This window comes from Vigna unguiculata, chromosome 7, assembly GCF_037176805.1.
Source record: "Vigna unguiculata cultivar grain cowpea cultivar isolate G323 ecotype 2 chromosome 7, ASM3717680v1, whole genome shotgun sequence".
Lineage (NCBI taxonomy): Eukaryota > Viridiplantae > Streptophyta > Magnoliopsida > Fabales > Fabaceae > Vigna > Vigna unguiculata.
In genome coordinates, this window is record NC_140798.1 from 33,930,807 (window position 1) to 33,954,879 (window position 24,073).

The 24,073-nt window shown below is 34.1% G+C and overlaps 1 protein-coding gene across 2 annotated transcripts in view; it reads right to left on the minus strand.

Annotated features, from left to right (window-relative positions):
• LOC114190201 (ARM repeat superfamily protein) overlaps positions 1-23,767 on the minus strand; it is a 33,486-nt gene extending 9,719 nt beyond the window's left edge. The window contains exons 1-36 of one of the 2 annotated variants that reach the window (XM_028078996.2): positions 23,512-23,767; positions 22,771-22,956; positions 22,437-22,526; positions 15,909-15,982; positions 15,318-15,473; positions 15,042-15,162; positions 14,802-14,857; positions 14,413-14,467; positions 14,259-14,315; positions 14,041-14,142; positions 13,657-13,737; positions 13,503-13,555; positions 11,880-11,949; positions 11,660-11,723; positions 10,485-10,633; positions 10,263-10,390; positions 9,786-9,843; positions 9,573-9,670; positions 9,375-9,459; positions 9,162-9,227; positions 9,022-9,081; positions 7,674-7,757; positions 7,143-7,329; positions 6,900-6,943; positions 6,682-6,813; positions 6,471-6,602; positions 6,333-6,385; positions 6,205-6,253; positions 4,813-4,871; positions 4,249-4,388; positions 4,004-4,173; positions 2,082-2,210; positions 1,911-1,996; positions 931-1,046; positions 731-843; positions 159-282 (exon numbers count right to left, since the gene is read on the minus strand). In XM_028078996.2, the coding sequence (XP_027934797.1) occupies positions 159-282; positions 731-843; positions 931-1,046; positions 1,911-1,996; positions 2,082-2,210; positions 4,004-4,173; positions 4,249-4,388; positions 4,813-4,871; positions 6,205-6,253; positions 6,333-6,385; positions 6,471-6,602; positions 6,682-6,813; positions 6,900-6,943; positions 7,143-7,329; positions 7,674-7,757; positions 9,022-9,081; positions 9,162-9,227; positions 9,375-9,459; positions 9,573-9,670; positions 9,786-9,843; positions 10,263-10,390; positions 10,485-10,633; positions 11,660-11,723; positions 11,880-11,949; positions 13,503-13,555; positions 13,657-13,737; positions 14,041-14,142; positions 14,259-14,315; positions 14,413-14,467; positions 14,802-14,857; positions 15,042-15,162; positions 15,318-15,473; positions 15,909-15,982; positions 22,437-22,526; positions 22,771-22,956; positions 23,512-23,616 (3,532 nt within the window). In that variant the 5' untranslated portion in view covers positions 23,617-23,767. Of the gene's footprint in view, positions 1-158; positions 283-730; positions 844-930; positions 1,047-1,910; positions 1,997-2,081; positions 2,211-4,003; positions 4,174-4,248; positions 4,389-4,812; positions 4,872-6,204; positions 6,254-6,332; positions 6,386-6,470; positions 6,603-6,681; positions 6,814-6,899; positions 6,944-7,142; positions 7,330-7,673; positions 7,758-9,021; positions 9,082-9,161; positions 9,228-9,374; positions 9,460-9,572; positions 9,671-9,785; positions 9,844-10,262; positions 10,391-10,484; positions 10,634-11,659; positions 11,724-11,879; positions 11,950-13,502; positions 13,556-13,656; positions 13,738-14,040; positions 14,143-14,258; positions 14,316-14,412; positions 14,468-14,801; positions 14,858-15,041; positions 15,163-15,317; positions 15,474-15,908; positions 15,983-22,436; positions 22,527-22,770; positions 22,957-23,511 lie in introns of those variants that run through there. The other variant, XM_028078997.2, reaches the window with a different exon arrangement.
• Positions 23,768-24,073: the final 306 nt, after the last annotated feature.

The window sequence follows — 24,073 nt, forward strand, 5'->3', positions numbered from 1 at the left end:
AAAATATAAATTAAAATAAGTCTTATATGAATAATACTATCTAAAGCTACTTGACTGTGGGCGTATGATACAAAATAGAAACCTAATAGAATGACTTAATTCATAAGCAACGTAGACAAAAACATTAAATCTTAATTAAATGAAAATCAATACATTACCAAGACCATGCAAAATCTCCTGCGTCACCTTATCAGCAGCACTGCCATGGTAACTAGAAGGCTTTCTCAGAACAAGCTCGTAAACATCAATTACTGAAATAAGGTAAGGCATTGGCATATTTCCCTAATTCACAAACTTCTGTCAGTACTTAAATGAGTATTTTCAATTCAACTACTTCAGCTTTATTGATTTTTATGTTTGATAACTGGTTAAAAGTTTATTTGGACAAACCTCTCCAGAAGCACTTACAGGAAAAGAAAATAAGAAAAGTGAAAGAAACAACTCTATAAGCTAAAATCAGATTATGCATAAGTTAAAATTAACTTCTGGATAAGCTATGAAATAATTTGTACAAATTATCTTCCACAGAAGCCAATTTTAGCTTTTGGAGAAATTCTTTTCATTTTTCCCACTTATTTTCTACTCCTAGAAATCTATTTAGAGGAATGAATATATTCAAACAGAGTCTAGAAATAGACATGGCTAGAGTTAAAGATGGTTGACAATAAATTCAGCTACGTATTCTTCATCTACAAACAGAAGATCAGCTCTAATTCAAATCTATCCCTACCTTAGATGAGTGGGAAATAACAGTTGTCTGCAAACAATTTATTGCTGCAAGTGCAACCTCTTTACTACCATTTAAAATGCTATTTTCAACATATTGAAGTAATGATTCCCAGCCTACATAAAACAAAATTAAATCAGGACTGCTTGTAAATTACACCAAATGAAAATACCAGATACATCATCTTTTAATAGTGAACCCACCAGACCAAAAGTTACTTAAGCTTGTGAAAAAGGGGAAGAACATCCGTAATATACGTGCTATTCCACCAAAAACAAGCACAAGAGTTTCATCCCACTGCTTCTGAGCCGTGTTACGACTGCAAAATTCATTTGAATGTACCCATATATCAGCGATATATTGGAAAGTGTTAGGTGATTAATGAAGTAGTTAATTACAGTGCAAAATAGTTGGAGTTACTTAAACATAAGGAAAGGCATAGATGTCAGCGATATATTAACCGTTTCAGAGATACTTCTTAAACTTTTCAATCTCCCAATACCCCGTGTTATTATATCTGTTTTACCCTCCTCTTAATTTCTATGCTGGTTTCTGTGGATCAAAAATCATATTATACCTTGTCTTTCTTGTGCTTTAACACATGGGCCATCATCATTGATTTCATTGAAAGTTGTGGTCGATCAAGATTGTTAAGTTGTTATTTCTTGATTTCTACAATTTCTTTATTGAGTTTGTTAGTTTATTGCTAATTGTTCTTAAAGCTCCTACAAGTAGATAGAACTTGTTTTGGCAGAGTTTAAGTCTTCAATTTAACAGGTTTAGTTTACTGACTTTATTCAAAAGAAGTGGAAAGCTTATGTAAGGTCCAGCTCAAGGAAGAATGTCACCAAATATGGGAAAATTTAGATAAGAGTTGTTGGATTATGAAAATAGGAAGTCTTTCATGTTTCCATACTACGGGTTCAAGTACCATAATTTCTTCATACTATGAAATTATCATTCATATAATTTATTTCTTATCAATTTCATTATGGAAAACAAGAAATGTAGTATAATATACAAGATCAGGACTTCAGGGATCAGCATTACGACAATGTTCGAGACTATTTTCAGTGAGGTCTAGTCTACCCTCACTTTTTTCTCCACCGTTCATTCTCCCCATCTTCTCTAACAAGTATATCACTGAGGCTAGAAAACGAGTAGTAGAGTCAATTGCAAATACCTGTGATGTATGAGCATGTGAACTGCTTTTCCTCCTCGAGTTCCAAGCTCTTTCCCTTGCCATTCATCTTTTGAAGAGGTAGCAGCCTACTTATCAAAAATCATATTCAATGTCCATCAGCTTACAATGAAAATAAGTCTTCATTTCAACTTCCAGTAGTTTCAGCTTTACCATATGAGAAGCACGGTCCAATGTAGGAAATACATAATTCCAAAGACAATCTTCCCACAAGTTCTTTGAAAGCTTTTGTCCATGAGTTCCTAAAGTTTGGAACAGTGTCCTGACTGAGGAATTCCTCACCTAAAAAACAAAATTTTCAGTTCCAGAAAGCTTTAACATCAGGTAGCAATACTAGAGAGCAATTTTATTTAGGAGTTAACAAGTTTTGTTTTATTGTCCAAATTTCCCTAATTGTTATAGTATTAGTATAGAGCAATGGATTCTTGAAGGTCTATTTAAATGGTTGCATGTTGTAACACTATTTAGGGAGAAGATTATGTAATGATTAATGATCTCTTCTTGGTTATATAACAAAACCAAGTTATGAAGTACAAGAGACAATAGGAATAATCCCTAGGTTTCAGCTATTTTATTGTGATTTCTTTAATTTTCTATGCAACACTAGCATTTTTTGTGGGAGACAGCACCGAAAATTCAACAATAGTTGTTCCTTTCCTTAAGATAAACCCATCAAAATCAGAAAATTAATCACTCAGAATATTCACAGCTCCGAATGACACTCAGGTTGTCTGCAAATCTCCCTTATGCACAGACCCTCTAAACCTTAAATTCTTGTTTCCCACCCTCTTACTTCCTGTCAAAGAACTCTGTTAACCTTTCTATAAATGCATGGGATAAAAAAATTATAAATATTCATGATACTTCTGATGATTCATGGTCGTGGCAACAAACACAACATCTAACAACAACAGCATTCTAATTCCCTGAGATAAAAAAAAAAAAAAATAGAAACAATAATTGAGATGTTCCAAATTTTCAATAAAGTCAATTTCCGTAGCTTTATCATCCTGGGAAAAATGTAAGTCAACATTTATGCAATTAGCATGCTTCTATACAAGAAAAGGTAACATTAGGATTTAGATGTAACCATTTATGTCTTTTCACTCAATAGCTTAGGTTTTTGGGGTAGTTGATTCAGGACAAAGTATTAGACCCTTGATGCACATTGTTGTAAATAAAAGTTAAATTTCAGCATAAAATAAGATACGCATGTATATTGTCCTTGCAAGTCCAAAGGGTTCTGATGAGTAGGGATGTGTTAGACATAAAACCTGTCACACAATCTCCCCTAACAAATTAAACTTCAGGGATAGTGCGACTATAATAGGTAACTTCAAAGAAACATCCACCAGGCCAGACTTAGCTTATAAGAAAAAAAATCATCAAAAACACCAAACGGGGAAAAGAACATCTTCACATCGTCCTATTTAAAAATTGCTTATGACTGCCCTTCAACCAATGTTCTCATCAATACTACTTATATCAACTTACAGCAAGGAAGCAATTGGCTTTGTAATGGAAGTTTTATCAAAAACTAAAATAGAGATACCAAGAATCTAAAAGAAGGGGCCAGCAAGAAAAAGAGAGTGAGAGAGATTCATATGCACACAAGTGGTACTCTCAATGAAACTTAACTGCTAAAAGAATTGCATATCTAAAGAAGTAAACATAATAAATTTTCTGAAAAATGTAACTTGTGTTTTTATTTCTTGTATTTCTCAATCTAATAGAATCAGATTATATACATCGTTGAAGCTTGCAATGCAAGATAGCCTAACTAATCAGCTAACAGAAAACCAGTTGGCTAATAAACTGAGCTAACTGAATGCTTAACAGAATTGATACCTAACTTCCTGATCTAGCAGAAAAACAGAAAATAAAACTTGCTGATGTGGCAGAGACCACTCAGTTTAGAAAAAAGAGCTTTTACTCTTTTTCTCTGTTACCCTATTACCCTGTTAATATCCATCTTAGCACATAAGATGTTTTTCATGAAGTCGTTTGGGTATAAAAAAAAAAAAAAAGTAGAAAATTTCAAAGTGAAACCAAATTAGAAATTTAAAATATTGTACCTCTGGTCTCTCATCTGCCCCAAGGTTTTGAAGTAAGGAGAAAACAGAGAATAGAAGCTTCTCAAAATCAACACCATCTATAGAAGAAGCCTTATCTCTCACAATATTAGAAATATGTGTTCCACCCTCCGTCTTTTCATTGTTTATCTGCTTCACTATGGAATTGACACCTGAAATAGAAACGTTGGTATAATTTCAGAACATCAAAAAGTTAAAAACAGAAGGCTTGACAACAGAATACGAACCTGTACCCTTTCCTTCAAAAGGTCCATTGAGAAGACCCTTTGCAATGAAATCAGTCATAGTCCACAGAAGTCCCACTGCTGTCAAGCTTATGTTTAACTCGGTCTTCTGAGCACTGTATGCTCCAGTCACATCAACACACCTGTAATATATGTTTAATACATATTAAACGACAGAAGGAGCCAGACTAGGAGCAAATATATGTGAATTTCTGTGTACAAGTGTACACATACATGCATCCTAGTATGAGAAACATCAATGCTACTCTAATTTGAGCTAGGGTTAATCCCACACACATTTCCTCATACCCAGGATTTAACATCTGAATGGTGCAGGTTTCTACTACAAAAACCGTGGGGCCAGGTAGATTTTTGGACAGCTAAGGATGGCGAATACCTATGATGAGCTATAATACTGTCTTAATTTGGCCTAGGCCAAACTCAATTTCAAATTAAGAGACGAGGATTGCAGCCACCTATAACATCCAAAAATAAAGAAAATAAAAGAAATCATATATACGCATGCATGCAGTATGCATATAGGTAAGTTGGAACAAGGGATCTCACACTTGAAGGCAGTCTGTAGGTAAGGTGGACAGTCCATCGTTCATTATCACTCTTAGGTTCTAGAAAGGAACAAAATCAGGAAAATTAGTACATATGATAATGTTACACAGAAAGAATAACACTAAAACCTTTCTTAAAAAGGAAGAATATGATAACTAGATCAAATGTGAAGCTATAGCATGTCTTACAGAAAACTTAAAATAAGCATGAAGCATAAAAAAGGAGATTCAAAACTATAATTAAATCAACATGAGAGTTGTGGAATAAATTCATAATAAATGATAATTTGAAATCATTACTGCATTTTGTAGATTAAAACGTCACAAGAATTGAAACATATGAAACACTTAGAAGGCATACATTGATAAAATGGCAGATTAGATTCATGATTTGAAAGCTCCATATAAAGGATATGAATATCAAATCCATACCTTGAAAATGCCATATATAACAAAAAAAATCATGATAATGATGTCAGGGGAAGTGCATAGAAGTTTGGTGCACAGGAGATACAGGGGAAAAAGGCTTAAAGAAAATAACAACATGCTTATCTGCTAATATCTGTAAATAAATACACAGGAAGAAATCCAACAGAGACACAAATCAAGGAAGAACTTATATGATGATATTTGTTTTTTTAGATGTAGAAGTCATAACCCCTTTTTAGTAGTTTAAATAAATTCAACTTGCCTAAGTTATGTGTAGTCATAGATTAAAAATGAAAAACTAAATGTAGTACATCCATTATTTTCAAAATGCCAACAAGCTATGCCTCATACTGGAATTTTATAAAACGAATGCAACTTTAAGAAAACAAAATTTTGTGAAATCAAGGAGGTTTGTGAAGTAGAAAATATAAGGTATGTCAAAACATAGGCTCAATTGCATAGGTATAGGTTTCTTTCTTAGACAGCGGGTATGGTTTGGTCGCTTTACTTCTGCCTGTACTTTCATGATCTTTAATTGTTATATAATGTGCTGCAGATGAATGTCACATATTGGGTTGCCATCCAAGAGGGATATCAATATGTAATGTGATGTTTTTGCTTGTCTATTTTTATTGAAAGGTGAAAGAGGAAAATAAATGGAAGGAAGGTATAAAATATTTAATCTAAACTATTAGAATAATTCCTTAAAAAATAAAACTAAATAGAAAAAAAAAATTATAACTAAAATGTTCACAAGTTTAGAGAGAAAATTTGGAGGCAAATTGCTAGGCTAAATGGAACTAGAGAGCCTAGACAGACAAGCAGTATAGGCAATGTCTTGTCACCATTAATAATGTGTACTTTCCAGAATCATGATCACAAGTAACGAGAGAAGTACTAATAGTCAACTCAATATACCAATAACCCCATTGAGCAATAAATGCAGCAAACTAAATCAGTATACCTGGAAGCCGAGAGTAACAAGATCCTTCTCCGCAACATCTGCTACATACCTTACAGTAACACAATGGTACATTGATTAACCATAGGATTACCAATAGAGAGATACATTAAGGGCATAAGAAGGCCAACCTCAACATTTCAAGTATATTAGGCCAGCTGTAATGAAGTTTCTCTCCATACCTCTGAAAGAATTTGTATAAATTAGCATCATGCAAACAAACAACAAGGAAATAACAATAAAACTTGACCAACTAGCAACAGCGTTACCTCCAAGACATGCAAAAGAATTTTCAAAGATCCAACACGAACATCTACACTTTGAGAAGAAAAATAAAGAACCTTTAGGGGAGATATGACTGAACATTCAAGAGACCTCAACTTGTCGATGTTGACTTCCATCTGCATATTGTGGACACACAATAAGTCGTCCTTTAATAAATTATGGGTAGCTTGCAATAAAAATGGTAGAAGGTCTCACTTCCTGTGATGTTTCAAGAGACTTGGATTGTTTGTAGTCTTGGAACCTCTCCGAACCCAAGACTGCAGATATAGATTGATCAAGTGCATCAAGTGCCATGTTTTTCAAATGTGGATTAGAATTATCAGCTAGCTGAAAGAGCATGTCAAAATATCAACTGAAATGAAAATGAATCTGCCATTGCCACGCCAAAGAAACAGTAAGAGAAAGAAAGAGACCTCAAGAAAGTGACAAGTTACTTGATCCCAAAATGGTTCAACTCCTGTGGTTAAAAAGGACAACATAAAATTCTAACACCTTCACTCGATAATAAAATCAAGAATGAATATTCCTAAAACCCAAAATTAGTGAATAGAACTTAAATATCACAACTCAAAGTATCTACTTAGGAAAAATACAACAGAGAATGAATTGAATAACATCCAGCATACAAATCATGTTTAGAGTTATGGTCTACATACTGTGAACATTATTCACAAGGATGGAGATCATTCTTTCCACTGAAAAGCTGATGCTTCCAATTTTTTGACTAGCTGTTGGTCCTGAACTGCTTGAAGTACCCGACATGCATTGATGTGAAAGTTGACACAATGCACTGAGGAGAGACTTAACAGCAGGTATATGCATCAGAGCAGAGCTCTCAAAGAGCTTTTAAACAGAAAATAATAACAGGTTAGATCAACTGGCTTATACATTCCCAACAAAAAAATTAGAAAGAAAAAAAATAAAAACTTAGGCATTAATTAAAACAAAACATATACAGAATGAAAGAGAATCAAAGCTTAGATAGCAATAAAATCAAGCTTGCATTCTCATCATTGGACATGGAAAAGAATTTCCAAGAAAAAAAGATTTATAGAAAAGAAAATATATTTTGGAAAGGATTGCGATTAGGACAACTATAGTGACATCCAAGCTCGTCCTAAATTGAGTGTAGCAGTTGAAAGTAATTTTTTATGTTGATTTCCAAAGAGATAAAATAGGTTTATCACCTGAGAGTTCAAAGACGAGAGTATATTGAAGTCACTGTATTGTGTAGACAACTCTCTTGAGAACTTTACAGGGGTGGAGACCTCCTGCAGAATTAATGGTCATGTACTTTGTAAATTTCTATATAAGACACACTCAAAAGAAATTTCCAACAAAACTATGAAGCATATCAAACTTAATTTTATAAACATTTTGGGAAAAAAAATTCATAATAGAAATAAGAATAAAGAGAGTACCACAAATAAGAATAAAGAGACTACCATTATAGATACCTTTAACCAAGCACTAGAAAAGCAAAAAGGAAAATCACGTCCTAAAAAGAGTCATTACTTGTTAGAAGAAAAGCTTCTTTGACACTCCACAGAACAGATTAAACAACATATTAATATAGAGCTATCCCGTCATCTGCTGTACAAAACCCCTGAAATCGGGTTTTGTTGCCTGTAGCTCTCCCAACTTGCAGCAAATCATCAGAATATGATTTTATTGAGATCTTGGAGGGAGTTCCGAAAGGAGCAATTTGTTGTACTATTTTAGAAGGTTGGAATGTGAAGACAGGACTTACATGAATGTTCACCAGGGCTATCAAGAATTCACACTCTATAGAAGTTTAAAAAAAATGAAAAAGATTCTACCGTTGGTGGTGCCTCTAGAAAAAATGCTCCATCTAGCAGAAGCAAATAAGATTTCGATAGTGATTCACTATTGGGTATTGTCATCACATGAGTCCAGATTCTCTACTGAATTTTTTGTATTGTATTCTACTAAGAATTAAAAATACACTATGTTGATACATTAATTTTTTTTAATATAATTTAATACTTCAAAATCAGTGGTCATCAAGGTATATTGAAGATACAGCCGAAGAAAAGCATAAAAAAATCCAACAGAGAATCCAAATTCGTCATCACACAAACTCCTAAGGAAGTAGAGATTTGAGTGGAGATGGAGAAATCCCTAATCCAAGAACAACTAATATATTGGTAAAGTACAGGTAGAGAAAGGATAAGATAGCCTCCGAAACAAAGAACACGAAATGCAAAAAGAAACATCAAAAGCCATTTGGTAAGCAATTGAATGGAAGAAAACATAATAACTAATATCTGTGCACCAACGAAAGGACAAAACAGCACTCACTTTTGCTCATTGCAAAAATTTAGATTCAATAACGGGAGCCAATAGAGGGAAGTGAAAATCAAACTCCTAACCACTTGAGTAAAAAAAAAAACTCAAGAACCAATTATTACGTAAAAAGCTTAACCTATTTGGAGGAGGGCCCAATATTCATGATTTCTGTACATACATTGCAAGCAATTTATCACTGAATAATAGAACAAAACAAATAATTACCTGAGTAGAGGCATGTGGAGAATGAATTGCCCGATCTAAAGCTGCCAGAGTTTCCAACACCTGCAGGTATTCATGATGATCATACACTCAGAGGGGGTAGGAATGTACATAAAAGAAAACAGCAGAAAAATAGAACATACCAGAACCCAGGATGGGCCCAGAACATTATGCAGCCGATGAGCAATGTTGAAAAGAGTTCTCAAGGCCTAGTTCATGTGATCAGTGTGGATGAAATATGAGTAGTGGTAATGACAATCAAATATACAAACTCAGAGAAAGTGAATAGTTAAAAAACCAAACTACAGACAATTGGGGGAAAGACAAATTGCTATTCAAAGACCCAGAAGGACCACCTGCACATTCTTAGGAGTAAGCACAACATTATCCCTCTGATCAAGTGATAGTTCTGACCGTTTTGATACAGGAGACGGCAAAGCACTGTTAAAATCTCAAATTTAAGCTAAAATCTCAGTACTGTAAGCTTGAATTCATGAAAAGTACCTTAATAAAAGAAAACAAAAAATACAAATAACAAATTTAAAACATTTTACCTCTTTCTTTCTGTTTCAGCAGGAAAATTGATTGTAAATTTGCAAAGGGATGCAAGAAAGGAGTTTAAAGGTTCTACAGCTCGGAGAATCCCACAAGCCTGTGAAATTTTTCAATCCAATATCATTTTAAGTTCAAAGTTGGTTTCCAATGTCATGCAAATAGAATAAAGTAAAAAAAAAAAAAAAAAGAGTTCAAAGCAGAAACTGACATACCTGAGTAAATGCCTGGTATCCCTTTAATATTTCTAAAACAATGGCCTCTCCATGTGACCTTCAAATTGACCTCAAGTCAAATGTTAAAGAATATATTGAAATCATAACAAACAATATATGGTTAATTAAGATTAATTGTAACCAACCAGAATGGTACAAAAATATCTTAGAGCACTAAACTATGTTTTATAGGATAAATTACTCATAAAATCCAGCAGATTATTAAGATCTGACCATGCTGTTCAAATTCCTTATGAATCAGAAAGAAGCTTAGGTGCTTTACTCTATGACTCAATACTAAGATCACACTAATCATGCTTATTCATTTCCCATTGTTCTAAAATTTTGCATGCAAGATCAACATGATTACTTAATCAAAATGTCCATAGATGTTAAAGGCTAAGAGTAGGTTAATGAATTGTGCAAGACCTTTCAACCAGTGTCACTTTTTTTTTATGTGTATGCAGAAAAACAAACCTTGATAAAATAAGGGATAATGCATCAAGTATTGTCAACCACAGTGAGTCGACCATTGAGATGCAGAGAACTGTAGTTTTGCCAGACCATTTCACAGGTGGATCATTATCACATCTAGGAGACTCAAGCTGGATGGACATAGAAGAAGTAGGTCATCGAGTAGCATATCTAAGAAAAAAAACAATATGGAAAAGTAAAAACAACAGAAATTATAGAGAATACCTCTCCAACATCTATGGCTTCGTCAGTTAAAGTTGCAACAGTGAAGACAACTCCTAGCAGGCCTTCAACTGCCAAAGTTATGGCATGTGCTTCACTGGCAACCAAAACTGCAGCATTGGATGCATCATTATCTAGACTCCATTCAATACCTGCCAGAGTAAAAACATGTCACTCATGCGTTAAAACATCATCATCCAGACTCCATTCAAATACACTTATGGCCCTTATCACTACTATACTCAAAATAACCACAAGGATTATGTACAGACAACACTTATAGTAAAACTAAAGGTTTTTTCAATAGATTGATTATTTTGATAAAAATTTATTAAATCTCCCTATAGTAACTAGGAGAAAAATATCTTTAGAATCTTCCTATTCATTTCACCATATTTTTATTTCCTTATTTTAGAGAGTTTGGGTGTTAAAAGTTTGACTAATACCAGTCTTGTATAAATGTTGAATATTCTGTACAGTTTCAGATTCAGTTATTTTCCAGTTGGTCGTTATGTTGGTCTTTAATTGTTATTAACTGTTGTTTATTAACTGTTATTTATTTTTTTTGTCCTTAATTTCAGTTCAGTATTGGGTTGTGTGGTGTATTTTTTGTAAAATGTTTTCAGAGTCTCTTAATAAGACTCAAGATTTTGTATGTTACTGGTGTTGAATAAACCAGACCCTTCAATCATTAATTTTCATCTGTTTATCTTCCTTTCTCTCCTCATAATCTAATAAGTAATTGTTTTCAAAATTAAAATAAGAATTCAAAGGAATGAAAAAAGAGAATACAAGATAGAGGGAAGAGCATCCTCTCTGAAGATGTCAATTAATAAAATATACAGAAAAGAACATATACAACAATAACACATAAGAGCTATCAGCTAAGATGTGTTAAGGAAAAGAAAAACCACACTCTAAAATAAAACACAACCTGAGGAGCAGAAAAATCAAAGAGTTGGCTATATAACAAGCACTTTATGGAAGCAGGAAATGATATTAACAAAGTATCAACCAAAACAGATAGAACAAGATAAAACTATCAACAAAATTAGTATCAGACTTTCCTACTCAGTGCAATGTGACACTCTTGGGTAAAAAACGGAATCAAAACAAATATTGACTTCCACAAAGAGATAAAAGTGACAATTTGTTCAACTAAATAAAATAAAAAATACCTTTGGCTTTGCTACTAAACATTCCAGCAACAGCAGCCAAGCTCTCCTCACTTGATTCTTGAACCTACATAATCATTTAAAGTTTCTTCTTACCATAACTTTTATTTTCAAAAAAAAAAAAAAACGAAATACCACACCAAATATATCCATGTTATACCATGACCAAAAACCTGAATCAGAAGTCAGAAATAAATAAAAGCATATGCAGTTAAAATCAAACCTGTACATTTGAAACAACCCTTGCAAGAGCTTTGACCATTCCCTCCACAACATTTGTATTCTTGGGGTGCCTGTGATGCCAATGGATAGCGACAATGAATACATAATATTGCACTTAGGTTATTTTCTAGTAATTCATGTATCTTTATTACACTAAAATTTGTCAAATCCCCTCACCATAAATTTGGTAAATGTGGTAAACATGGCTTCCTCAATGCTCAATTAGTAGTTAAAAAGGTTTGGATATAGTACACACTTTAAAACATTGCACCGGACCAAGTGGCTAGGACAACTCATGTAAGAAAGCACAACTAATATTATTGTGCCCATACTATTGATTATTACTGAAATATAGTATTAAACTTGGGCCACGATTTAATATAATAACGATTCATGTCTTAATTCATGGTTTTCTTTTCAGACAATGCTTTCTCTCTCTATTGTTGCCTAACTTCAAGTTTTTAATGCACAATTTCTCTGGCCATTATGTGGATTCTGATGCATTATTTTTCTTTGGCCACTATCACAGCTTACTTATCCTTTATTATTCCCACGCATTGGTTAAATATAATTTCTACATTAGACATAAGTACTACATATCATTCAAAATAGAAACTAATTGCAAACATGAACACAAGGTTAAACACAACAAAATAGCAATTAATTACTTTACTTAGAATATGTATTATATATAGTAGTTGTTAGAATAGATATTTAATGTAGGTAGTTAGTAGTTGTATTGGAAAATTGCTATATATTGCGCCTATGAGCTGGTAGCATTAATTACCTACATATTCTGATGTAATTTTCTTCTACAATTATGAGTTGTTAGCATTAACTACATAGATATTCCCCATGTAATTTTCTTCTATAAATAATAAAGATAATACATCTCTTAAGCTCTTTTTCTCATATCTACAGTCTTAAGATGGTATCAAATGAGGTTGATCCCACTCTACTAGTTTTGCAGTTGTCCACCACAGTCCACCATTATCCTCCATTGTCGCCATCAGTTGCTGAACACCATCAGCCAGCACAGGCCACCTTTTTGTCTCTGGAACAACTTTGTTTCTACTCCACAAAGCTTATCGGACCTCCTTGTCCGTGTTTTGACCATGGTTTCTCCAGTTTCAGCATTGGTTGAGAGGCTCCTTTCTCTCATACTCTTCCTCCACTACTGTTTGTCGTCTTTTATAGTTGGCACTAGCTATGGAGTGTAGATTGTTGATGTGATTCTGATTGTAGGTGAGTTCTTCCTTAATGTCTTCCCTTTCTCAAAGTGGATACAAATTTCCTTAATGTTCCTTTTGTAAGAGAGTTGGCTGCGCAGAAAAATAAATGTTCTCCTTACATAGTTTTCCTAGCAAGAGAGCAAACATCTCCAATCTAATAGGGTTGAACCACATTTTTCTAATGAAGAATATCTCAGTTTGTCAAAAGCTAGCATCTCTAAAACCTAGGAATGTCAAATTCCATGGATAATTTGACTAGGGTTCTTCTGCTCACATTTCTAGTAATGCTTCAATATCTTCTTCCATTTCTCATTCCAAAACTCTTTGCGTCATTACTTTAGCCATAATTATGCACAATATCATTTAAATTCAGAAAAGAAAATTGAACTTACAAATCAAAGTTTTGGAAAAGAATCCGCAGTGTCCGTGCCTCAACACAAAACCCCTAGAAACCACCATGTCTGGTTGTTAGGTTAAGAACTTAGTGATTAGATAAAAAACATATGAAAGAAAATTAAAAAGAATAATACAACAGAACTAAATTACCCTTAAAATCTCAAGAACAAGAATGCGATGCCACAATGGCAAATCAAGAAAAGTAACCTTCAGCAACATACTGAGAAAAACCTGATAATTAAAAGAAAAGGTAATCATCATCTGTCCATTTTGCTGAGATGTGACAAAATATATAAAAGGAACTGATACCAAAGGGCAGCAAAATACAAGGTTGGTATATTAGATTACAAGCAAAGAATTAGCTCTCAGTTGAGAAGAAACTCTTCACAAGCATTATGCTCATTGTGCATTACATCATACAAATACAAAATATATCCCTCTCACACAACCCGAAAGGAAATCTGCACTATCGATTTCCTTAGCCTAATTGATATGAGCTGAGTGGCTAGATGGAAAAGGAAATAAGCAACTAACCTCACATTCAGTTATAAGGGAAGAACTGTAAAGTCTTATAATATGAGCAACCGATCGCAAGACCAAACGACGAAAGCTAGGTTCACCAGTTTCTCCATCAAGCTATTTATCACATTAAAGAATTTCGAATATTATCATTTTACACTTCAAAAACAGAGAGAAAGAATCTCAATAGTTAGACAACATCATTGTACAACATGTTTCAGGGCACTAATTACCTCAGCATTGGTACGAAGTGAAGTCATAAGAAGTGAACAAATTTGTCGTCGTAAAGCCTAAAAATTTATGAACAAATGCATTGAGATAAAAGAACAAAAGATATGCCAGCATGGTACGATTCAAGTAAATACCAGTAACAGCATCCAGATTCACCTGTTCATAGGGTAACAAGGTTCTGAAGATAGCCACATAATTGGACAAAACGAACCTGCAAAACAGGTTTGGAAATATTATAATGAGGATTGAAGAGAATTGCAAACTCATGTTTCTTGAAGAGCATTGCAAATTCATGTTTCAGTGGAACAACCAAATTGAATTCACCATACTGTTGAGGCCAATTCACAAGCATTTGGATGATCTAATTTGTAGAATATAAATATAAATAGATGTGTGTGTGTCAATGTTCTTCACTTAAACAGCATTTTAGCTTAAGATAACAGAATAAATCAACAATTCCAGGCATCTCAATCAAATATCTGATTGCAAATAATCTGCAAAATGACATCAACCAGTAAACCACACAGTGCAAAAATATTTCTTACTCAAGAATATCAAGTGCAAATGTTCTCTGAAGAATGTTGGCACGTAACCAATTTGCCTGTAGAATAGATGAAGGTTAATGTCACCCAGGAAGAAATGGCATTTAATGAAAATCAGAATCAATACTAGTGATGTGAATAAAAACCGAGAGCCCCTAACGGGTTTCTAGATACTCAGAAACAAAATTCCAACAAAATGGGTCTATACATGGAGAGAAAAAATGGTTCCAAATAAGCACATACAGATCCACCTGCGGCAAGAGATGTCAGGTCTTCAAGCAAGCGCAGCCCAAGTTTTCCGGTTTCAGTTAAATTCTCCCTCGTCACAGCAGGACTCCCAGAAACAATTTCATTATCTAATGAGCTGTCCATGATTATAAACACAATTAACAAGTGATCTCACTGGAATTGTAAACATGATCTAAAGATCATAACCACAGGTTCAAATTAAGAGAATCAATTGGTCTACTTGAGACAACACCATTAAGCAAGTCTCTAATAACAAGGGGGAGAACATACTTGGACAAATTGATGCTGCGGTTAACATCACCAGTAACTGAAGTTGTCCTAGTGAGCTGACCTCCAAAACCAAATTTGCCAGCAGGAAGAGACTCGGCCAAAACTACACGATCAAAAATTAGGGCTACTGCCTGCCTGAAGGTAGCTGCTGCGGTACTGCAAAAAAAAAAAAAATTCAAGAACACATACAGATAAAAAGGATAAATGTATGCAACGCATAAAAGAATAATCAACTGGTGATGGACATAATATTAATATGGAGAAAAGGTTTCCACAGGGAGAAGTTAAATGAATCTGGTGAGAAAATGTGAGAAGAAATTTGTTGAATGTATTCTTACCACTCAGCAGCTGATTTATTTATAACAACAATGATTACAAAGATAATGAATAACCAATACTAGTTTCAAGAGAACAATTAAAACATCACAAGTTCCTAAGGTACATTAAACTATGTTAATATTAACTGAACTACTTAGAGAGATAATAAACATTAAATACTACAACTTACAGCAGAATCACAACTTTTACATATCTATATCTATACACATACATGTGTGCACATAGAAAGCGAGAAAGGGAGGGAGGTCTTACTTCCGCACACTATCAGAAGATCGAGTGTTTTCGAGAAGCCTGAGACAGATACCAAGAGCTTGAGACATGGTATCCTGAAATTAACAAGATACAATTATAGCTGTTATAATTATAGAAAGAAGGAACTGATCCATATAATCAGGAATATTGTTATAATTATAGAAATAAGAAGTTGATTTTCTATAATCAAGAATCTAAATTATATATGTATTATTAGGTTATATGTGTTGTTAGGAACACTTTTATTTATTCCTTTATCATATCATTGATATTAGAGAATATCAAATCTCATTTATTTATAGTATTGATTATTTTTTTTCCCAATATAAATAAAGCATCCGTGTTGACTCAGAAACACAGTTTCAGCTCAATGTTTATCTCTTTCCTGGAGTTTAACAATAACTTGTAACACGTTGGACACAAATTCAATCAAAGGTCTGGTCTATTTATCTTTCAGATAAAAAAATAATGAAATTGAACAACACTAGGACAGCATAATATGAAACCAGCCTCTTATATCCTTTTCTAAACAATTTTATTTTTCAGCAATCGCATAATAATTGGGGCCATTTGGCACGATGATGCACCATGTAATTTGTCCAACCCCCAATTCTAAAAAAAGCCAAGTGCATAAAAAATTTAAGCCTATAATCAAATGATCCATCCTTTGGTAATGATGCCTATACCATCATACTTAATCTTTCTATTGACAGAAGCATACAGAATCAACACACAAAACAAAGAACAATGAATTAACATTCAACCAACCACTAATATTGTTAATTTTGGCAATAAATCTGTTTTTTTATCTTATGGTCCAGTCCATCAGATTATAGCTAAGGATTTGTCCTTGAGATTGGTAAAAGAATTTGAGTACACAATTTCCACTGCTAAAAGGTTGCTTTTGGGTGGCAGACAAACTCGAGAAGCTGCCCTAATTGCTATGGCCTCCATGAATAATGATATAGAATATTAGAGTTATGTTTTGAGAAGGCATATGACAACTTTTCAACACATTCAAAACAGAGAATCTTCAGGGTCATTCCTGGGAACATTTTAGAAAATATTTACTTGTAGTCCTTAATGCCTAATTTAGTTCCTTTTATGGTGAAGGTCCCCTCCAAGGCTAAATTTGTTGTCTAACACTACTACTAGATGTAACACTAATGATCCATCAAATGTAAGAATACCACAAAAAACATTGTCCCAACATTTTCATAAAGCAAGCAACTACTTGCTTTAACATGATGAATTGGCTTGTGAACTAGTTGTTGTTTCTGAATTCTGCAAGCTTTGGGCAAGGCAAGGACTAAAAAAGCATTAGCAACAGTGTATTTTTTCACTGGGGGTTGGTGTTCTTGGTAGAAGTAGTGTTCTAATTTTATAAATAATGTTTTCATCTATTATATCACATAAGATAAATTCCTGTGTTTAACCTCCTTAGACCTTACAGGTGAAAGCAACACCTTTGTTTGTATTGTCAGCCTCTTTTGTCTCCGTTTTTTACCTCATTTCACTGTTCCAACTTACCTTGGTGTTGAGACACATTCCCCCTCTCACGGCCTTAGAGTTCCTCTTCTCTCTTCTCAGGTTTGGTAGTTGTTCTCTATCTCTGAGATGACATCAATAGAGTTTGCTCCTTTCTTTTCTGCTACTCCTATCATTAGAAGGGCAAAACTTAACCAGAAGAATATTCATCTTGGTTTTCCTCCATGGAGTTATGTTTTTGTTAGATTTCAGCTTAAAACCGATTGGCATTAAGTGAAGTTGTCCAAGACTTGAAATGACTTTAACAGGACAGGTGTTGCTCCTTTCTTTTTTTACAAGTGCAGCAATCAACTAGAAGAAGTATCCGTCTTGATTTGCCTCCATTTAGTTATGTTATGGTTGCATAGATTTCAGCTTAAAACCAATTAGCATTAAGTGAGTTACCCAACAAATATATAAGCTGCACTCCAATACTTGAGCCAGGTGACGTGGGACTTCCCAACATTACCCCTCCAAAAATGTCTTCTAAACTAGACGAGCTTGCAAAAACCAGGTGATTACCAAGATGAGCTACAGGCTTTGAGACCATGTTGGTATTGAGTGAAGTTGTCCAATAGACATAGAAGTCACACTCACAAACTTGAGGTAAGTGATAGGGGACTTCCCAACAGGTTCTATGGTCAAGGACATGATGACCCTTTAGAAATGGAAGTCAGCTCTATTCCTAATGCAAATAGATCTTAGAGGCAAAAGATTGACTTCCAGCCATGTGTTGTTTTATGGCAGTCAGTTGAACCTGATGTTTTATAGATGCTCAGATCCTTCAAAACATATTACTCTTTTTGAAAGAATGCACAAGACATTTTTGCTAATGATATTCAATGTCACTTTGATGCAACTCAATGAGTAACCTTCTCCCAAACATACCAACCATTATATGGTCTCGCATATTGGAAAGGTTAGAACTGCAATAGATGAAGTGAAAAGATTTCTACTGGCAGACTCATTAGAGGAACTCAAGAAGAAACTTGATAGACATAACATGGTCTAGATTCTAAGCCTACATTTATACTTCCATCATGTTCGTGATCAAATTCTAGCTAGCGCTCAAATCACATCTATGGATGGCTTAATTGCTAAACTCATTTGTGTGCCTAACTTGATGAAAGATGACAATCAAATTGAAAATATTGAAACTTTCACATCTTAGTCCCTCGTGGAAGAGGAAAAGGAGGATGTAGCAGTAGGAGTGGATGTCCGCAATGGTCATATGGCAAGAGAATGTGTTATACGCAAGAAAATTAGTATTACTTGACAGCTTTCTATACAAAGCTCCTTATGTGTCTAAATAAAAAGAAAAATGAAATCTAAAATTTCAGAAGAGTACGAAAAATTTTCAAGGTACAAATATGAGAAATTAATCAATCAAGTTCAATCCTCTTTGTGCCAAGTGTGTCAACTACATGCTTTTCTCAATTTGTGGAAGGTCATAGTCCATGGAACATTTCTTAATTTTTCCCCCATTTCTTACCAAAAAATTCCTCATTGTGTTATTGTTGCCAATGGATCCAAAGTACCATCTCAAGAAGATGGCCAAGTTTCATAATCCCCTTTCCTAAATTTAAATTGTCTTGTCGACTCCTCATTATCCTTACAATTTAATATCTCTAAATCAATTGACTTGTTCTTTAAATTGTTTTGTGACCTCTACTTCTAATTCCTTTATTATGAAGAAACATGGTATGGGTCATCTGATTTGAGAAGGACATGAGTAATGGGATCTTTATCATTATTTGAACCTAAGTAACTCAATATCTTGTTTTGCAACTCCAGCCCTAAAACTTTTGCATGATCATTTGAACCACCCAAATTATCAAGATGGAAGATGATGGTTGCTAGTCTCAAACAAACTCAAGCTATAGATCGTAAGTCTTGTTAGTTAAGAAAACATGTTGGATCTTCCATTCCTAACCATTTAAAACACGATATATTTAAGTTATTTCTAATATTCATTATGATGTTTTGGGCACCAAGTCATGCCACTTCTTTTGATTTTAATTATTTTGTAACCTTCATATATGAATTCCCTCGACATACTCAAGTTCATTTAATGAAAGACAAATCCGAACTTATATCCATATTTATGTCTTTCTTCAATGTAACTAAGAACCAATTTGGGAAGATAATAAAAATTCTCAAAAGTGAGCATGCTAAGGAATATTCTTTTGTTGTGCTTCATTTATTCTTTATCTTCCCAAGGAATTTTATATTAGAGAGCATGTCCTCACACTCCACAACAAAATAGTATAGTAGAGAGGAAGAATAGACATCTTACTGAAATTGCACACTCTCTAATGTTAAATACTAATGTTCATTGGGAGAATGCCATCCCCAGTGTCTCTTTCCTAATCAATAAGATGTCTTCTTCCTCTATTGAAAATAAAGTTCCTCACTCTAAATTTTTTCCAAATGACCCTCTATATCATGTCTCTCCACATGTGGTTGGGTGTACTAGTTTTGTTCACAGTGTCCCTCCAAGTCTTCACAAACTTTCTACAAAGGCTATTATAAATGTTATTCTCCCTCAACCAAAAGTTATATATACATACATACATACATATATATATATATATATATATATATGTATTACCTCCTTTGAGGACACAAATTTCTTTTGTCCTCAACGAAACATTCTTCATTTGTTCAATAGGTCTGTCTTGTACCATCTTGTGATCCAATAACTATTCCTGCTTCCTCTCAAACTTATACTCAAAGTGCATATGTCATTGTTCCACCACCCATTCTTACATTGCAACGTTGGGCACAAATAACTCCTTCATCCTTAGCTAAAGTCCTCATGACTCAAATCCTCCACCACCAGATTCCAATACCATGGATCTTGCATCCTCTTTGCCTTCTCCTAACTCATGCTTGGCCTATTGCCCTTAGAAAAGGAATTTGATCTACTCGTAATTGATCTCTTGTTTATAATATAGTAAGTTATCATCATTTGTCTCCTTCATATTCCTCTTTTGTTTCTCTTTGTCCGACATTATTCTAACAATGTTCACAAGGCTTTTGGTCACCGTAGATGGCGACAAGCCATGATTGGAAAAATACATGCAGTTGAACACAGTCGTACTTGGGAGCTTGTTTCCTTTCCTCCTTCTAAGAAGCTTGTAGGTTGTAGATGGGTCTATGCAATTAAGATTGCTCATATTGGTAAAGTAGATAGTCTCAAAGCTCGTCTACTAGCTAAGGGATACACTTAGACTTATGGTTTCAACTATTGTAATACTTTTATCTCATGTGGCTAAGATCAACAGTTTTCATCTTTTTCTTGCTATGGTTGTCATTCACCATTGGCCTCTTCATTGGCTTGACATTAAAAATGTCTTTCCTCATGGTGATCTAGGAAAGGAGATTTACATGGAGAAATTTCCTAGATCTGTTGCACAGGGAGAGTGTGGTTTAGTTTGTAAAATATATCAGTCTCTCTGTATAACCTGAAGTAATCACCCCAAACTTGGTTTGATAAATTTAGTCATATTGTGTAGAGTTTTTATTGAAATAGAACAAGGCAGATCAGTCAATGCTTTATTGTCATACTTCTTCTGGTAAGTGTGTTTATCTTATGGTTCATGTTAATGATATTAATATTACGAGAAATAATATCACTAGAATTGCTCAATTAAAAAAGCATTTATTCAACCACTTTCAGATTAAAGATCTACGCTATCTAAAATACTTTCTTGGCATTGAAGTGGTGCAATCAAAAGAATGGGTCATCATTTAACAAAAATATATTATTCATATTTTAGAGGAGACAGACCTAACAAACTCCAAGCCCATTCATAGTTCTATGGACTTAAATCAGAAGTTAATAAGAAACCAAGGTGAACTTTTCTCAAACCCAAAGAGATAGAGGTTGGTGGGGAAACTCATTTATCTCACCATAACAAGGAATGTTCTATGAGAACAAGGGAAATACTCAAGTCTTACGGTATTGTGAAGCAAATGAGTTGGTTGTTCCATTAACAGAAGATCTACCACAAGATATTGTGCATTCCTTAGAGGGAATCTTATATCATAGAAAAGTAGGAAACAAAATGTTGTTGACCAATCTATTGCAGAAGTTGAATATAGATTGATGGCCCTGGCCACATGTGGACTTGTGTTGATTAAACAACAAATTCAAGAGTTCAAATTTTGTGAAAATGAGAACATTGCCTCCAATCCGATGTTTCATGAGAGAATTAAACATAGATAGATTGATTTTCATTTTGTTAGAGAAAAGTTCTTGACAAGGATTTCATTATGGGGTTTGCCATTTTAATGAGCAACTAAGAGACATTTTAACTAAATTTCTAAGAGGACCTATGATTTCGTTTATCTATTCCAAGTTTGGTACATATGACCTATATGCTCTAGTTTAAGTGGGAGTGTTAAAATGTAATGTTATTTTATTTTTATTTTTTTTGTATGTACCCAACTTTAGGGTTAGGTTGTAAGGTAAGTGTCTTGCCTTATTTTGTACCTCCTATATATACATCAATTAAAAGCGCAACAATGTAGGATGAATACACCATTTTCCTTCCATTTTATTTATTCAAGTATTTTAAGCACTTAATCTTGCTCTACAACATTCATTGATCCATATAGCAAATCTAACTTAGCAGATTAAGGCAATGTTGTTGCTGTATTGACTTATAACTTATTCTATATTTCTGCTGAGACTCATAGCAAAGCAGCTTTAACTCCAAAATCCCAATATGTCCTTAATAGTTAAAAATAGGATAAGGTTCAAACCTCCAACTAGGAAATCATCCAATGTGAATGTATTAACTGTATCATACAGTCCATGTCACACTATATAAACCTTATTTAGGTCAATTACATGTTTTGTTGAATAAATCAATACATTATATATTATATTTAACAGTACAGTCAGCTTACCATTCAATTTCGGGGTCCAGTTATAATACAGTTTGTATAAAGCAAACTAAATCATCTATAGTAGTTCATGTAGTAGAAACTTACCTCATTTTCAGGGTGCAATCGTGATTGAAATATTATTGATGTTGTTTGAAGGGTCTTGAGCTGAACACCCTCATCTGCCATTTCAGCATGCTGCACATGACAGGTTATTATAGGCAGGTTATTGAAGCATGACTTAGCCTTTGCACTAGAATGAAACTAAAACATAATGTACCAGCTCTGACATAAATCTACAAAATTAAACATAGCCAGACCATGAAAAAAAGACATTTTGATTCAATCGAATATTTCCAAAGAGTAGAGACAAAAGTAAGGACCAGCTAAATAATGTTTTTAAACCATTAAATGATTCAACTGGTTATCTAAATAAACATACGTCCTTCAGAGTAGATAAAATCTCCCTCAGGGCGGATGGGGAAACAGCATCATGGGATATCAGTTTCTGCAGACACGAAAGCCCAATAATGCTAAGCTTGACTGTTCGGACCTCACAAGCCATCAAAAATATGCGTAATATGTCCTCATTATGTGCAATTTCACTCGGACTTGACAACGTTCGAAGCTGCAAGTGAATAATAAGACATGTAAAGACTTTAAAATTGCCACTTTTTTATCTATAAGATAAAATGAACAAAACGTCCGTACAAGTCTCCCTCGGAAATTACTTATTAACAGTATTAGTACACTTCTGCATCTAACAGAGTAATTCAAAACATTATCAAAGAACTTTCCGCAGCAAAAGATCCTTAAATGTTCATTCTATCATCATTTAAAATTAAAAAAAAAAAAAAAAAAAAAACGCTCCTCATTTTCCGAGTAACCAAGCGTCAAGCCCTGAGGTCACTTCAAACTAAATCCAACAATTAAAACCAGTCAATCCATTTCAATAGTTGTGATGATTACTAGCCAATAAATGGAAGTTCAAAATTGAAATTCATACAGTGACATTTTCTTCCTTTAAAATTAGTTCCTAAAACAACGAAACACCACAGCACAACCTTCCTATTTGCAAAATCGAATTGCAATGCAGCAGAGTTTCGGAGGTAACAAAGAGCTCAAACCAGATGCAATCCAAAATCACTAATGCGAAACGAAAACATAAGCAGCAGAGAGTAACCTTGAGGATGGCATGTTCTGCACCGTCTTTAACAGCGGGATAACGACGGCGAGCTTCGGCAGAGAGAGCGCGGAGGTCGGACTCCAAGACCGCCATGAAAGCCATCTCGGATGTGCGTCGATGGAGTGAAGACTCTCGTCACTGTAATCTGTTGTTCTGAAGTTTCACCATACGGGGAAAGGAAGTGCAGTGCTCGTAGATCTTGTGCCCGGGAGAGGGGCATAGATCAGCTATGCAGCAAGTCACACGTGTGTAGGAAATGGATCGATGCAAGACAAAAGAATTTTGCGCTATTTCTATATCCACCCCAGGCTATTTCTTCCTGCACTTCCCGTATTTTCTTGCTGCACCTCCATATTTTCTTCATGCACCCATAGCCTAATAGAGATGACCTAACTAGCCTTGATTTAAAAATATTTAAAACCCTGAAATAAAAATGACCTAATTGCATGTTGGTCACGTAAGTTGTCGTCGCACATTCGTAAAGTTTATGTCGATTTGGTCAAAAGAATTTCAAATCTGTAACGTATTTTAGGATATTTAACAATATTATATTTTGTAT